This window comes from Pongo pygmaeus, chromosome 20 (genome assembly GCF_028885625.2).
Source record: "Pongo pygmaeus isolate AG05252 chromosome 20, NHGRI_mPonPyg2-v2.0_pri, whole genome shotgun sequence".
NCBI lineage: Eukaryota > Metazoa > Chordata > Mammalia > Primates > Hominidae > Pongo > Pongo pygmaeus.
In genome coordinates, this window is record NC_072393.2 from 10,759,109 (window position 1) to 10,775,941 (window position 16,833).

A 16,833-nucleotide genomic window follows, 5' to 3' on the forward strand; every position below is an offset into this window, starting at 1 on the left:
GTGAGCCAACATGCCCTGCCAAGATATACTATTAAGTCAACAAAGCAACATGCAGAACACTGATAAATTTGTACAAAAAGACAGGAGGTGTATTTACATTTCATTTTGGCAAGGTGAATCCACAGACTAGCTCTGGAAGGTCCCCAGGAGTCCCACTATGATCGCCACAAGGAAGGGGAACTGCGTGCTTTTTCTTTTTTTCTTGAGATGGAGTTTCGCTCTTTTTGCCCAGGCTGAAGAGCAATGGCACGATCTTGGCTCACTGCAACCTCTGCCTCTTGGGTTCACGTGATTCTCCTGCCTCAGCCTCCAAAGTAGCTGGGATTACGGGTGCACGCCACCATGCGCGGCTAATTTTGTATTTTAAGTAGAGACAGAGTTTCCCCATGATGGCCAGACTGGTCTCAAACTCCTGACCTCAGGTGATCCGCCCGCCTCGGCCTCCCAAAATGCTGGGATTACAGGTATGAGTCCACTGCGCCTGGCTGAACTGGATGCTTTTTAAATTTTCTAGAAAACTCATAAGCGAGTGTGCCTGTGTTCCAACTGGTTGGTTTCCCGTGTGTGTGGCCTCCAGGGGCACTCTGAGCGTGGCCAGCAGGGACTTGGGGTCCCCCCAGTCTGGGACACCTGTCCCCAAAACACCGCTTTTTTTGCGGCTGCCTGCAGTTCCAAGGTTTCCCGGAAGGTGGAGCGCTGCAGTCTGAACCCGAAGCCAGACACCGCCCAACCCGGCCCCAGGGCCCATCCAGCCGTTCAGGGGTCAAGAATGCGCCTGGGGACATGCCGGGGGCCGGGGCCAGCACGTCTGGAGCCTTTTATGGGCACAAACGGCGCCCTGGCATCGTTTCAACCATGAATGCAGACCCCCGTGGGAGGGACTGTTGGCCTAGCCTTGCCAGACGCATCTGGAGGGGTCAGATACCAAGCCAGTGCCTCCTGGGGCCTGAAGCTTAAGCTAATGTCCTGGCTCAGACACTGAGACAAGGTGCTCACTGTCTGGAATTTCCTCATCTGTCTAATGGGGATTAGGAAACCTACCTTGCAAAGTTGCTATAAGGCTGAAAAATAGGTGTGTCCCAGAACTGTGCAGAGAACTAGCCAGGCAAAATCAACTCTTATTTTAGGCCGGGTGTGGAGGCTCACACCTGTATCCCAGCACTTTGTTTTTGTTGTTGTTGTTATTTTGTTTTCTGAGACGGAGTCTTGCTCAGTCACCCAGGCTGGAGTGCAGTGGCGCGATCTCAACTTACTGCAACCTCCAGCCTCCCGGGTTCAAGTGATTCTCCCTCCTCAGCCTCCCGAGTAGCTGGGACTACAGGCACGCGGCACCATGCCCGGCTAATTTTGTTTTTTGTATTTTTAGTAGAGGCAGAGTTTCACCATGTTGGCCAGGCTGGTCTCGAGCTCCTGACCTCTAGAGATCAGCCTGCCTCCGTCTCCCAAAGTGCTGGGATTACAGGTGTGAGTCACTGTGCCTGGCCTGTATCCCAGCACTTTGGGAGGCCAAGGTGGGTTGCTTGAGCCCAGGAGTTTGAGACCAGCCTGGGCAACATGGTGAGAGAAATCATCTCTAAAAAAAAATTCAAAACATGTTTGGTGTGGTGCTCCAGTAGGCCCAGCTACTCGGGTTGGGGGCTGAGGCAAGAGGATCACTTGAGCTCAGGAGGTTGAGGCTGCAGTGAGCTGTGATTATGCCAGTGTACTCCAGGCTGGGCGACAGAGCAAGATCCTATCTCAACAAGAAACCAAAAAACGGCCGGGCGCAGTGGCTCCGCCTGTAATCCCAGCACTTTGGGAGGCCAAGGTGGGCAGATCACGAGGTCAGGAGTTTAAGACCAGCCCGATCAATATGTGAAACCCCCATCTCTACTAAAAATACAATAATTAGCCAGGTGTGGTGGCAGTGCCTGTAATCCCAGCTACTCGGGAGGCTGAGGCAGGAGAATCGCTTGAACCCAGGAGGCAGAGGTTGTAGTCAGCCAAGATTGCAGCACTGCACTCCAGCCTGGGTGACAGAGCGAGACTTCAACTCAAAAAAAAAAAAAAAAGGCCGGGCGCAGTGGCTCACACCTGTAATCCCAGCACTTTGGGAGGCCGAGGTGGGCGGATCACGAGGTCAGGAGGTCAAGACCATCCTGGCTAACACTGTGAAACCCCATCTCTACTAAAAACACAAAAAAATTAGCCGTGCTTGGTGGCAGGCACCTGTAGTCCCCGCTACTTGGGAGGCTGAGGCAGGAGAATGGTGTGAACCTGGGAGGTGGAGCTTACAGTGAGCCGAGATCGAGCCACTGCACTCCAGCCTGGGTGACAGCAGAGTGAGCCTCCATCTCAAAAGAAAAAAAAAAAAAAAAGAGAAACAAAAAACCTTTTATGTTTTCCTAAAAGACATGATTTTGTCACACAGGCTGGAGTTCAGTTATGCAAAAATAGCTCACTGCAGCCCTGAGCTCCTGGGTTCTGGAAATCCTCCTTCTTCAGCCTCCCCAGTAGCTATGACTGTAGGCGTGCGTAACCACAACTGCCTAATTTTTAAAATTTTTTGTAGAGATGGGGTCTCACAATGTTGCCCAGGCTGGTCTCAAACTCCCAGCCTCAATCGATCCTTCTGCCTCAGGCTCCCAAAGTGTTGGGATTACAGGCATGAGCCACTGTGTCTGGCCTTATTTTGTTACCCTTTTTTTTTTTAGACCAAGTCTCACTTTGTTGCCCAGGCTGGAGTGCAGCTCTTTGCAACCTCTGCCTCCCAGTTTCAAGGGATTCTCCTGCCTCAGCCTCCCGAGTAGCTGGAACTATAGGCGTGAGCCATCATACTTGGCTAATTTTTGTATTTTTAGTAGAGATGGGGTTTCACCATGTTGGCCAAACTGGTCTCAAACTCCTGACGTCAGGTGATCTGCCCACCTCTGCCTCCCAGAGTGGTGGGGTTAGAGGCGTGAGTCACGGCACCCAGCCTATTATTATTATTTCTTTTAATGAAGGATCTGAAACTGCATTTGAAGAAATTTTATTAACTGGGCATGGTGGTGCATGCCTGTAGTCCCAGCTACTAGGGAGGCTGAAGCAGGAACTCCAGGCTTGATCCTAGGAGTTCCAGGCTGCAGTGAGCTATAATTGTGCCCATTGCACTCCAGCCTGGGTGACAGAGCACAAGATCCCAACTCAAAAAAGAAAGAAAGAAAAGAAAAATAAAAAAGAAATTTTATTACCAGATAGGATTTGGCTGAGTCTCCCAGAGTCAAATTTGGGGGTGCCCCACCCTTGGCATTGTCCTTGATAACTTTATTCCACTCTTACACTCAATTCCTCAGTAATTCTGTCTGCTGCCTCCAAAATCTATCTAGAATCCACCGGGTCTGGGCTTAGCTGGAATCTCCATCATTGTTCCTGTGGTTCAGTGCAGCCCCCCTTCACCTTCTCTGGCTTTCAACCTCTCATGGAGGCCACAAGACACCTGTGATCACCTGAATTAGGGCAAGTCCCTCCTCTGCTTAGAACCTTCTATGGCTCCCACCTCACTCAGAGCAAAAGCGAAGTCCTCTATACCACCCACAAGGTCCTTCGGGAACTACGCCTTCAGCTCCTTGTCTCCTCCCATTCTCCCCTCCATGCCTGCTCCAGGCACACCGGCATCCCTGCGTTTCTTAGAACACATGGGCACATTTCAGCCTCAGGGCCTTTGCTCACGCCATTCCCCCATCCTGAAATGCTTTTTCTTTTGGTCTTCCCAGGGCAGAGGTCTCAGCTCACATTACAAGTCACTACCTCTGCAGAGAGGCCTTCCCTGACCACTATCACCATCTCTGTCGTGTGTCACTGGAATCGTCTCCATTATTTCGTCACCGAGTTCTTTTCTGTGTTCCCAAGCAGAACGTCAATTCCACGAGGGCACAGATTTTTTGTCTGTTTGTTCACGTTGTGGTGTGTCGCTCCATAAATACATTTCCCCTGCCTCTTTTCCGACTGCACCTTCGGCTGCATTTCCTACAAATCCCTTTATGTAAAAAGAACAAGTCTGTAAAACTTGGGAGGACAGTCGTGGGCCGAGGGTGTCAGTCTGCAGCCGGTTCTGGTACCAGAGTCCGGGCGGCTGTGGGTGCACCGGGGCTGCCTGTGGAGCCGCTGGTGTCCAGCCCGTCGCGCTGGGGCGACGAGCGCTCCGAGCCGCTGAAGCTCCCATCCAGGCCCGGGGGCAGGCAGCGGCGCAGGCCCCCGGAAGCCTCAGCCGCGCTCGCCGACTGCTGGGAGCCACCCGGGTCTCTGCCGCAGGAGTGGCGGCCGCAGCAGACGAGGCGCAGGAGCGCGTGGCGCAGGTCGCGGTTGGTGAGCGTGTAGATGATGGGGTTCAGAAGTGAGTTGGCCATGGCCAGTCCCAGGAAGGGATCGGCCTGCAGGAGTACAGGACAGGTGCGCGCTGGGCACGCCACGTCGAGCAACAGCAGCAGGAAGAGGGGGCCCCAACATGCCACAAAGGCCAGGAGCACCACGCTGAGCGTGCGCAGCAAGGCCAGCGAGCGCGGCTTGCGACGCGCCCGGGTCGAGATGGTCCCCGCAGTCCCGGGCCGTGCCCGCAGGCGCCGCGCGTTGGCGCGTACCTGGCAGTAGATGCGCGCGTAGAGTGCACAGATCGCGGCCAGGATGCCCACGAAGGCGAGCACGCAGAAGAGCACGTAGGCCTTGGCGTAGAGCGGCAAGACAGTGGAGCAGGCGTCCAGGCGACCCAGGCAATTCCAGCCCAGGGCTGGCAGGAGCCCGAGGAGCAGCGACACGCCCCAGGCCGCGGCTGCCATCGCCAGCGTGCGCCCCCGACTGGAGACGGGAGCGGGCCCCCTGCGCGCCATGGTGAGGCTGCGCTCCAGCGCGATGGCCAGGAGGCTCAGCACCGACGCAGTGAGTGCCACGAAGACGCCTCCCTCCCGTGCGAACCAGAGCGCGGGCGACAGTCGCAGCGTGAGCGGCCCCGACAGTAGGATGTTGGCGGCGTAGGCCGCGCCTGCCAGCAGATCCGACAACGTGAGGCTGCCCAGGAGCAGGAACATGGGAGCGTGGAAGCGCGGGTGGCGTCCGAGTACCAACAACACGGCCAGATTCTCTAGCACGATGAAGGCGCACACCGCCAGGCACACCACGGCGTCGGCGCGCAGGCCGGCACCCGGCTGGTAGCGCGCACCGCGGAGCTTGCCGGTGTAGTTGTAATGCAGAACGATGACCTCGCTCACCGGCGCGGGCCGCAGCAGCCCCGACTCCATGGGCCGCGCCCCAAGGCTGTTGGAGAGGCAGGATACGGTGTCAGGCCGCGGTCCCCATGAGCACGGTCGCAGCAGCCGGCTAAGCGTGGGAAAGGGGCCCTACCCCCTGACCATCACCCCCCATACATGGGGTCCAAGGGGGAGTTCAGGATGGAGGAATAGAGTCCGTGGAGACAGACATGCACACAAATAATATCACGAGGGGACAAGGTGACATAGTCTCAAAAAAAGGGACATTAATAACACATGCATGTCTGGGCGCGGTGGCTCACACATGGCTGGGCGCGGTGGCTCAGGCCTGTAATCCCCGCCTGTAATCCCCGCCAGGCTCAGGCCTGAGGCAGTGGCTCAGGCCTGGGAGGCTGAGGGGGGCAGATCACGAGGTCAGGAGATCCAGACCATCCTGGCTAACACGGTGAAACCCCCCATCTCTGCTAAAAACACAAAAAATTAGCCAGGCATGGTGGCACGTGCCTGTAGTCCCAGCTACTCCAGAGGCTGAGGCAGGAGAATCATTTGAACCCAGGAGGCGGAAGTTGCAGTGTGCCGAGATCGCATCACTGCACTCCAACCTGGGTGGCAGAGGGAGACTCTGTCTCAAAACACACCCCCCCGCCCCACACACACACACACGGCTGGGTGTGGTGGCTCACTCCTGTAATTCCAGCACTTTGGGAGGCTGAGGCGGGAGGATTGCTTGAGGCCCAGGAGTTCGAGATTAACCTGGACAACATAGGAGGACCCCGTTTCTACAAAAATTAGCTGGGCATGGTGGCGTATGCCTATAGTCCCAGCTACTCAGTGGAGTCCCAGCTGAGGTCAGAGATCACTTGAGCCCGGGAGGTCGAGGCTGCAGTCAGTGAGCGTTGATCGTGCCACTGTACTCCAGCCAGGACAACAGAGCAAGACCCTATCTCAAACACACACACAAACACACAAGCAGGGAGTTCCAGAGACATAACAGTAAACACACAGAACGCACACAAACGCAACACACACAGAAAGAGACACACAAATACAGCGACACACTACAAGGGCAAAACACAGAGTCACACAGCATCAGGGAAACTAAAAAATACATCATACAGGAACAGAGTGACGCAGGCAGAAAAACACAGCGACCAAAATTCAGTCACACGAATACAGGGTCTCCCACCCAGTGGCACAGGCCACAATTTCACAACCTCCGCTCACACTAGCCTGGGGCCCAGTGCACCACACTCCACACTCTTGTCTCACTGCACACAAAGCTTTTTCCTGCCAAAACCCCCTCATCCACCCAAAATCCCCATGAGAAAGTTGCTCTCTGGCCAGGCACAGTGGCTTTCGCCTGTAATCCCAGCACTTTGGGAGGCCGAGGTGGGAGGATCACTTGAGCCCAGGAGTTCGACACCAGCCTGGGCAACATAGTAAGACTTCATCTCTACAAAAAAATTTAAAAATTAGCCGGGTGTGGTGTTATGCCCCTATAGTCCCAGCTACTCAAGAGACTGAGGCGGGAGGATCACTTGAGCCTGAGAGGCCGAGGCTGCAGTGAGCCCTGATCGCACCCCTGCTCTCCAGCCTGGGTGACAAGAGAGAAACTCCATCTCAAAAAAAAAAAAAAAAAAAAGTTGATCCTATTCACTCATTTTACTAAGGCAGAGCCTGAGGACAGGAGAGAGGATCCACAAGAGGCAGACAGACTCTTACAGAGGGGCACACATGTCATTAAACTGTAATAACACTCCTCACCTGCCTCTGTGCCCTTATTAATCCCCACTTCCTTTAGTCCTAATTTACAGATGAGAAAACTGAGGCTCAAAAGAAATGCTTCGTATCGAAGCAGGCGCAAAGGTTTCCATGCTCCCACACAAACATCCATGCACAAACAGTCCCCATGCAAGTACGGATGAGAAAACCAAGGCCTGGGGAGGGGAATGGATCTCTTTTACACAAGGCAGGGACGGACATCCCAGAGAGCTTCAGTCACACACACAGAGAATCAAGGCAGGCAAACATAGACAGGAAGTCGCTGGCTCACCCATGCTGGAGGTGGGGAGCCCAAATACAGGGAGACAGGGTTACACATGCTCTGATGGGGAGGCCACCCCTCTCCACCCAGCTTGCCAGGCAGCAGGACTGAAGTATGGAAACTTGCAGTGGCCCGGCCAGGAGGGGGTGGCCAGGGGATTCCAGCCACCTTCACCCCGTATCCCAGGTCCTGCACCCAGCTGGGGAGCCCCCAGTTTCCCCCTCCCCAGAGGCCTCCAGGAAAAGTTCGGGGGACTCCCTGCAAGGAGTGGTGCGCCTTTTTAGACCGGGAAAGTGGCCGCCAGGGCGACCTCCTCCGGGTCAGGCCCAGCCCCGCGCCCCCAAGGGTCCAGTGCAGTCCACTCACTCTGCGCCCTGGTCGTGCGCCACCCGCAGTCGCGCTGCCTTGAACCGAGTGAGCGGACGCCGCTCCGGGGGGGGGGCTGGAGCTGGCAGGAGAGGGGGCGGGCCAGCGACGCAAAGGGCCGGCGGTCGCCAGCAGTGGCCACCTCCCCTTGGGGCCCGGGCACTCAGCCCGTGGCTGCCAGCCTGTGCCACTCGCCGCGGCACCGGAGCGCGCCCCGGCGGCGACTGGCACAGGCGAGCCCTCAGCTGCCCCCTCCGGGCCTGGGCTGTCCTCCCAGGGACGCTCCATCGCGGTGGGAGGACTCGGAGAGGCGGGAAAGGGAGGGTTCTGCAGCAGGGCGGTCGCAGCCTGAGCCTCTTCTCCCCAGCGGAGGGGTCTCCTCTGTCCTGGGTGTCCGGGCACTGCGCCCTCCCCATTGCCCACCCACCTGTGAACCGAGCTTCCTGGGCTGCACCCCAAGGACGCCCCGTCGATGGTTCGGAGGGGTCTTCAGTGGGTTGCTTAGCAGGAGTCTTCAGTGGGGGCCACCTTAGCCTGAGTCCTCTCCCACCAGCAGATAGGTCCCCGCTGCTCCCGGGCACAGGCCCCTCCCAATTTCCCGCTCCCGCCCCCGGCTCAGGGCGAGTCGGGGTGGAGCGGTCGCGGGCAGGATTGTGATGGGAACTTGCCGCTCCTCAGATAAGGAGGGTCTCGCCCGCCCCACCCCCTGGATTCCGTGTTCCCCCGACCGATTCTCTCCCACCCTTATCGCTGATGACAAAGTGATTTACTCATTAATGGTGTTTCTGGGCTGTGTCCTTAGCAGACAGTAAACCCCAGCAATGTAAGATTTTTTTTTTTTTTTTTTTTTGAGACAAGATCTTGCTCTGTTGCCCAGAGTGGAGTGCAGTGGCACCATCATAACTCACTGCATTCTCGACCTCCGCGGCTCAAGCCATCCTCCCATTTCAGCCGGCTGAACATAGCTGCTGGGACTCCAGTCGCTTGCCACCATGCCCAGATAATGAATGAGTGTCTCCCTCACTTCCTCTGTATCTCTCTCAGGAGGATCTCAGAGTCTCTCGCCTACGTGTCTCTTTGTCTCTGCGTGTCTCTTTGCCTCTGCGTGTCTCTTTGTTGCTGTCTGTGATGCTCTCCCACGCCTCTCCCAGGCCACTGCTCCTCCAACGACCAGTCCCGCTGGCCCCAAAACGCCCCACCCCCACTTCCCAGGAGCTTCCAGACGGTCCCAGCTCTTCCACTCTCAGATTCAGGAAGAGAGGCTGAGTCCCGCTGCTGCGACCTTCTCCAGGACCGTGCCCTTTGCCCCTGATGCTTCAGGCCCTGCTGGCGGCGGCTGGGGTGAGGGCGCCCCAGGAGAGATGAGCCAGAGGCTGAGAATAAGCGTGGATCCGGGATACCCTCGTGGGAGGAAACTCAGGGGGCACTCAGGCTGGGTCAGGCCCCCATGTGGCCCCTTGGGGGTCCCAGCCCTCCTGCCCCCGCTGTTCCCTCGATGGACAGAACCTTTCCTGCCTGCTCTGCTCAAAGACACAGCCAATGGGACCCGCAGGGTGGGATGGTGTTAACCCTTCAGTACCAGGTTCGCCACAGTCCTGTGGACCAAGTCAACTCCAATGGTGCCCACTGGGATGACCCCTGAAGATCTCCCAACATGGCTGTGGCTGGCACCCAGTAGGTGCTCAATAAATGACCTCCTTCTGTAAAGGGGAAGCCGCGCCCCAGGGTGGGGAGGTGGCTGCTTCACACCTCCCAGGCGCCAATCTCACCTCTCTCGAAAATGGGGCTCTTCCGGCTGCGGGTCCCGGGCTCAGCAACCTGCCTCTCCTGCTGCCTCCCTGCACTTCTTTCCCACGAATTGGGACCCTGGGGACTCAGGCTCCAGGATCTCGACAGATGTTGGGAGTCCCATCCCTAACTGCCACTCCACACTCCTAGCCACAGTTCTTAAAACTCAGATCACGTTTCTCTTCTGCTCCAAACCCTCCCGTGGCTCCCTGTGTTTCTCAGAGTAAGTGGTCAAGTCCTCAGTGAGGACCCCGCAAGGATAAGGCCATATGCCGTCCTGATCTGTCTCTTTCGGTTACTTCTGTGCCTCTCTCTGCTCCACTCTGCTTCTGCCTCCCGGGCTCCTCCGAGGAGTTCCACACACACTTCAAGACTTTTGAACTTGGGGGCCAGGTGGCCTGGAGCACCCTTCCCCCCACCCCTTCCCAGCTGGTCAGCTGGTCACCTCCTCAGAGAGACCTTCCCTGATCTGTCCCTCATCTCAAATGGCAGTTGGCATTATCTGACATCACCTTGCTTTTGCATTTTTTTTTTGTTTTTTGTAATCTCCCTTTATTGCCCAGGCTGGAGTGCAGTGGTGCGATTTGGGCTCACTGCAAACTTTGCCTCTGCAACCTTCACCTCCTGGCTTCAAGCAATTCTCCTGCCTCAGCCTCCAGAGTAGCTGAGATTACAGGAATGCACCACCCCGCCCAGCTAATTTTTGTATTTTTAGTAGAGGCGGGGTTTCATGATGTTGTCCAGGCTGGTCTCCAACTCCTGACTTCAGATGAATCGCCCACCTCCGCCTCCCAAAGTGCTGGGATTACAGGCATGAGCCACTGCGCCTGGCCACCTTGTTCGTTTCATTTATTTATTCATCTTTCCTAATGTGTATCTCTGACCTAGAGCCTCAGCTCCAGGAAGGCAGGTCTGTCCCTCTGCCCAGATTCCTAAAGGTTAAGGGCTCACAGTTTTTTTTATCTTTCTTTCTTTTGTGAGACAGCGCCTCACTCTGTCATCCAGGCTGGGGCACAGTGCCGTGATCACAGCTCCCTGCAGCCTCGACTTTCCAGGCTTCAAGCAACCCTCTGCCCAGCCTCCGGAGTAGCTGGGACCATAGGCGCCAGCCATTGCACTTGGCCACTTTTTAAAATTTTTTGTAGAGACAGGGTCTCACCAGGTTACCTAAGCTGGCCTTGAACTCCTGGACTCAAGCAATTCTTCTGCCTCAGCCTCCCAAAGTGCTGGGATTACAGGAGTGAGACAGGACTCAAGATCTTGAGGCAGGCAAGTGATACCCACTCTAAGCCTCAGCGGACTTAGCTGTAAAATTGAGATAATAGCCAGGTGCAGTGGCTCATGCCTGTAATCCCAGCACTTTGAGAGGCTGAGGTGGGCAGATCACCTGAAGTCAGGAGTTCAAGACCAGCCTGGACAACATGGTGAAACCCCATCTCTACTAAAAATACAAAACTTAGCCAGGCGTGGTGGCGCGCACCTGTGGTCCCAGCTACTCCGGAGGCTGAGGCAGGAGAATCGCCTGAACCTGGCAGGCGGAAGTTGTAGTGAGCCAAGATTGTGCCACTACACTCCAGCCTGAGCAATTCAGTGAGACACCATCTCAAAAAAAAATAAAAATAAAATCGAGATAACCGCACCCACTCCAAGGCTGTTGTTGAAGATGAAATGAACAGTTGAAACAAAGCCAAGGTACACAATGAGAGCTCCACAAAGGTTAGTGCAGCTATTATTGGTCACCACTGTATCCCCAAAGAAGAATTAGGGCAATGGGCTCATAAGGAATCAGCCCCAGACATTGCCACCCCCCCCCACCCCATACCTCCTCCCACACCCCACAGGCCAAACTGTCTCTTCCTGGGTGCAGGGCACCCCTGGCCTCTATGCTCCTGCTGTGTCTTGCAGCAGCCCTCCCGCCTGAAGCATGCCTAGGCCGGCACACCCGCTGGGCCAGTTCTGCTGCCCGCACCCTCGCCCACAGAGGCAGCTCCACCCGGCGCCCGCTCTTGCAGAGCTGGGTCTGCACCTTCGAGAGGGCAAACTGCCTCCCATGGTACCCTCAGATCCCCTTCACCCACTCCCATTCCCACCCTCCCCACTCCCCCGGCCTTTTGTTTGTTTGTTTTTGAGACGGAGTCTTACTCTGTCAGCTGGGCTGGAGTGCAATGGCACTATCTCGGCTCACTGAAACCTCCACCTCCTGGGTTCAAGCAATTCTCCTGCCTCAGCCTCCTGAGTAGTTGGGATTACAGGCATGCGCCACCACACCCGGCTAATTTTTGTATTTTTAGTAGAGACACGGTTTCACCATATTGGTCAGGCTTGTCTCGAACTGAACTCCTGACCTTGTGTTCCACCAGCCTTGGCCTCACAAAGTGCTAGGATTATAGGCGTGAGCCACCCTGCCCGGTCTTTTTTTTTTTTTTTTTTTTTTCTTGAGCTAGGGTCTGGCTCTGCCACCCAGGCTGGAGTGCAGTGCGCAGTGATCTTGGCTCAGTGCAACTTCCGCCCCCTAAGTTCAAGGGATCCTCCCACCACAGCCTCCCAAGTAGCATGTGCCACCATGCCCAGCTACTTTTTTTGTATTTTTGTAGAGAAAGAGTTTCGCCATGTTGCCCAGACTGGTCTCAAACTACTGGGCTCAAGTGATCCTGCTGCGTCGACCTCCCAAAGGGCTGGGATTACAGGCATGAGCCACTGCACCCGGCCCACATTCCCTTTTTCACAGCCCTGAAACTTAAGTGGCTGCAGGGAGGTGTGAACTCACAACTTTCCCACAGCCAGAGAACAGAGAGGCAGGGTTTGGGGGTCTCAAACTGGAGGCCCAAGGGCCAACTCCAACTCACATGCACAAGGCTTGTTTGTGCAGCTCAGTGAGGTTTCACACTCAAACAGCTATCTGAACTGGACAGAAATGCTGCACTCTAGCCAGTAAATTTGTTTCTCTTAGAAGTACAAGGCAACAGGCTGGGCACAGTGGCTCACGCCTCTAATCCCAGCACTTTAGGAGGCCGAGGTGGGTGGATCACCTGAGGTCAGGAGTTCGAGACAAGCCTGACTAACATGGTGAAACCCCATCTCTACTAAAAATACAAAAATTAGCCGGACATGGTGGTGCACGCCTGTAATCCCAGCTACTCCAAAGACTGAGGCAGGAGAGTTGCTTGAACCGGGGAGGCAGAGGTTGCAGGGAGCCGAGATCGCGCCACTGCACTCCAGCCTGAGTGACAAGAGCGAGACTCTGTCTCAAAAAACAAAAAGAAAAAGAAGTACAAGGCAACAATTCTGAAAATGCTTTCATGCTAACATTGAACAAATAAGTACACGTGTTGTAGATATGAATAACCAGGTTTCATACTGTTGGGAAAAAAAAGTGACAAATAAGCCAGGTACTGCTGCATTGAGGTTATCAGTATGAGCTCAAGTTTATTTTAATAAATGGATAAGAAAATAAATATAGATATGTGACCAGTCGCTGTGGCTCACACCTGTAATCCCAGCACTTTGGGAGGCCAAGGCGGGTGGATCATGAGGTCAGGAGATCGAGACCATCCTGGCCAACATGGTGAAATGCCGTCTCTACTAAAAACACAAGAATTAGCTGGGCTTGGTGGCGCATGCCTGTAATCCCAGCTACTCGGGAGGCTGAGGCAGGAGAATCGCTTGAACCAGGGAGTCAGAGGTTGCAGTGAGCCGAGATCATGCCACCGTACTCCAGCCTGGCAACAGAGCAAGACTCTGTCTAAAAAAAAAAAAAAAAAAAAAAAAAGCTGGACGCTATGGCTCACGCGGTAATCCCAGCACTTTGGGAGGTCAAGGTGGGTGGATCACGAGGTCAGGAGTTCAAGACAAGCCTGACCAATATGGTGAAACCCCGTCTCTACTAAAAATACAAAAAAATTAGCCAGGCATGGTGGTGCATGCCTGTAATCCCAGCTACTCAGGAGGTTGAGGCAGGAGAATCACTTGAACCCAGGAGGCAGAGGTTGCAATAAGCTGAGATCGTGCCACTGGCTCCAGCCTGGGCAACAGGGCAAGACTCTGTCTCAGAAAAAATTTTTTTTTTAATTAGAATGTGGTGAAGGTTGCTCCACTCTGTAAAATACACTAAAAACCACAGTTGTATATTTCAAATGTGTGAATTTGATGATATCTGAATTATACCTCAATAAAGCTGTTAAAAATTATATTTGACATTTATCAAGTGGTTAGTTCAAAGTGGGGCAATGTGCTGAACTTTCTACACCATGTTACATTCCCACCCACAACATCATGTGAGAAGGAAAGGGACTTTTATGTCTCCGTTTTATAGGTGTCCCAGATTGAGATCTGAGAGGTTAAGCAAGCTGTCCACAGTCACACAGCAATGGTGTGAACAAACTACAGAGGTCTGGCCTTGGAGGCCTGGCAACCTTGGGCTTCCCCTCTGGTCCCCTGCTCCTTACTTGTCCTAAGCTGAGCTCATGGCACACTGCAATGATTTTAGTTTCTGCCACACACACATTCTTTCCAGCCTCCAGGCACCTGGATTTGCTGGTTCAATCCTTCTGCCTGGCTGTTTTCCCTTTTCTTTTTCTTTTTTTTTGAGAGGGAGTTTCGCTCTTGTCGCCCAGACTGGAGTGGTGCAATGGTGCGATCTCGGCTCACTGCAACCTACCTCTGCCTCCCGGGTTCAAGAAATTCTCCTGCCTCAGCCTCCCAAGTAGCTGGGATTACAGGCGCGTGCCATCATGCCTGGCTAAGTTTTGTATTTTTAGTAAAGGCGGGGTTCCACCATGTTGGTCAGGCTGCTCTCGAACTCCTGACCTCAGGTGATCCACCAGCCTCAGCCTCCCAAAGTGCTGGGATTATAGGCGTGAGCCACCACACCTGGCCTGTTTCCCCTTTTCTTTCCACATAGCCTGTGAAATGAATGTCTAAGTGTGAGGGCACACGAGAGAGATGCAGAGAGAGACAGAGATAAAGGAAAGGTGCCGAGTCCAGAGCTCCACATCTTTGCCTGGGAGTTGAGGGGTGTCAGGGGCACCTGGAAGGGTTGCTTGGAGGGAACATCCAGGAAATGCTTGGCCACCGACCTCCATCTATAGTGTTTAAAGCCATCTCTCTTCCTTGGCCTGGAGTTTAAGCCGAACTATAATTCAGGACACTCCTAAGAGGATGAGGTCAGATTTTCCCCAGGAGAATTCACCAGGCCTGGGGGTGAGCAGGTGGCAGGAGTGAGACATGGCCCTGCCAGAGTCCTCCCAGCACCTTGGGACAAGGTGGTCCCCTCCCCTCACTACTGTGCTGCTTTCTCTTCCCTTCTCCTTCCCAACTCAAAACCTCATCTCAGAGCCTTTTAGAATCTCTGATAGACCGGGCACGGTGGCTCACGCCTGTAAGCCCAGCAACTTTGTGAGGCTGAGGTGGGCGGATCACCTGAGGTCGGGAGTTTGAAACCAGCCTGGCAACATGGAGAAACCCTGTCTCTACTAAAAAATACAAAATTAGCCAGGCGTGGTGGCACATGCCTGTAATCCCAGCTACTTGGGAGGCTGAGGCAGGAGAATTGCTTGAACCCGGGAGGCGGAGGTTGCCGTGAGCCGAGATCACACCATTGCACTCCATCCTGGGCAAAGAGATCAAAACTCTGTCTCAAAAAAAAAAAAAAAAAAGAATCTCTGATAAAACATACACTAGGGGGTGGGTGCAGTGGCTCACACCTGTAATTCTATCACCTTGGGAGGCCAAGGTGGATGGATCGCTTGAGGCCAGGAGTTCAAGGCCAGCCTGGGCAACATAGCAAGACTCTGTCTCTACAAAATAATAATAAAGATTATATATATATATGTTCACTCATGCGTGGTGGCTCATGACTGTAGTCCCAGCTACTCGGGAGGGTGAGACAGGAGGATCACTTGAGCACAGGAGTTGGAGCCTGCAGTGAACTGAGATTTCACCACTGCACTCCAGCCTGGGCAAAAGAGTGAGATCCTGTCTCAAAAAAACAAACAGAAAAAAACCCTCCAGGGCAGGCACAGTGGCTCACACCTGTAATCCTAGCATTTTGGGAGGCCAAGGCAGGTGCATCACTTGAATCCAGAAGTTCGAAATCAGCCTGAGCAAAATAGGAAGTCCCTGTCTCTATTAAAAAAAAAAAAAAAAAATATATATATATATATATACACACACACACATATATACACACATATATATATACACACACATATATATACACTATATATATATATGTGTGTATATATATATATATGTGCAGGGCGTGGTGGCTCACGCCTGTAATCCCAGCACTTTGGGGGGCTGAGGTGGGTGAGTCACCTGAGGTAGGGAGTTCAAGACCAGCCTGACCAATATGGAGAAACCCGTCTCTACTAAAAATACAAAATAACCGGATGTGGTGGCGCATGCCTGTAATCCCAGCTACTAGGGAGGCTGAGGCAGGAGAATCACTTGAACCCGGGAGGTGGAAGTTGTGGTGAGCCGAGATCGCGCCACTGCACTCCAGCCTGGGCAACAAGAGCAAAACTCCGTCTCAAAAAAAAAAAAAAATTATCTGTCCTCTGTGTATTCATCCCCACCTCTTCCCTAACCCCCAGCAACCCCTGATCTTTTTACTGTCTTCATAGCTTTGTCTTTTCTGGAATGTCATACAACTGGAATCACACAACATGTAGCCTTTTCAGATTAGCTTCTTTCACTTTGTGATAGGCATTTAAGGTTCTGCCATGTCTTTTCAAGGCTTGATAGCTCATTTATTTTATTTTATTATTTTTTACATATATATATATACGTATATATATATACGTATATATATATATATATATTTTTTTTTTTTCTTCGTGAGACAGAGTCTTGCTCTGTCGCCCAGGCTGGAGTGCAGTAGTGCGATCTCGGCTCACTGCAAACTCTGTCTCCTGGGTTTACTCCATTCTCCTGCCTCAGCCTCCCGAGTAGCTGGGACTACAGGCACCCACCGCCACGCCCGGCTGATTTTTTGTATTTTTAGTAGAGATGGGGTTTCACCCTGTTAGCCAGGATGGTCTCGATCTCCTGAACTCATGATCCGCCCACCTTGGCCTCCCAAAGTGTTGGGATTACAGGCGTGAGCCACCGCGCCCAGCCTTTTTTAGTGTTTTTAGTAGAGACTGGGTTTCGCCATCTTGTCCAGGCTGGTCTTGAACTCCTGACCTGGTGATCCACCTGCCTCAGTCTCCCAAAGTGCTGGAATTACAGGTGTGAGCCAGCGCGCCCGGCTATGATTATTATTTTTTAGAGACAGGGTCTTGCCTTGGCGACCAGGCTGGAGTACAGCAGTGTGATCCTAGCTCACTACAGCCTCCAACTCCTGAGCTCAAGCAATCTTCTTCCTCAGCCCCCTGAGTAGTTGGGACTACTCCTTATGCTTGGCCAGGCACA

At 53.7% G+C, this 16,833-nt stretch overlaps 1 protein-coding gene across 2 annotated transcripts; it reads right to left on the reverse strand.

Annotated features, from left to right (window-relative positions):
- Nucleotides 1-2,723: 2,723 nt before the first annotated feature.
- S1PR5 (sphingosine-1-phosphate receptor 5) lies at nucleotides 2,724-8,279 on the reverse strand. Of its 2 annotated transcripts, none has more exons than XM_054463890.2 (2): nucleotides 8,060-8,279; nucleotides 2,724-5,268 (listed from the first exon to the last, which is right to left on the reverse strand). In XM_054463890.2, exon 2 carries the CDS (start codon nucleotides 5,250-5,252, stop codon nucleotides 4,056-4,058), a length of 1,197 nt encoding a protein of 398 aa, XP_054319865.1. In that variant the 5' UTR covers nucleotides 5,253-5,268; nucleotides 8,060-8,279; the 3' UTR covers nucleotides 2,724-4,055. The 2 variants fall into 2 exon arrangements, with proteins under 2 accessions (XP_054319865.1, XP_063514276.1); XM_063658206.1 differs by lacking the exon at nucleotides 8,060-8,279 and adding an exon at nucleotides 7,633-8,034.
- Nucleotides 8,280-16,833: the final 8,554 nt, after the last annotated feature.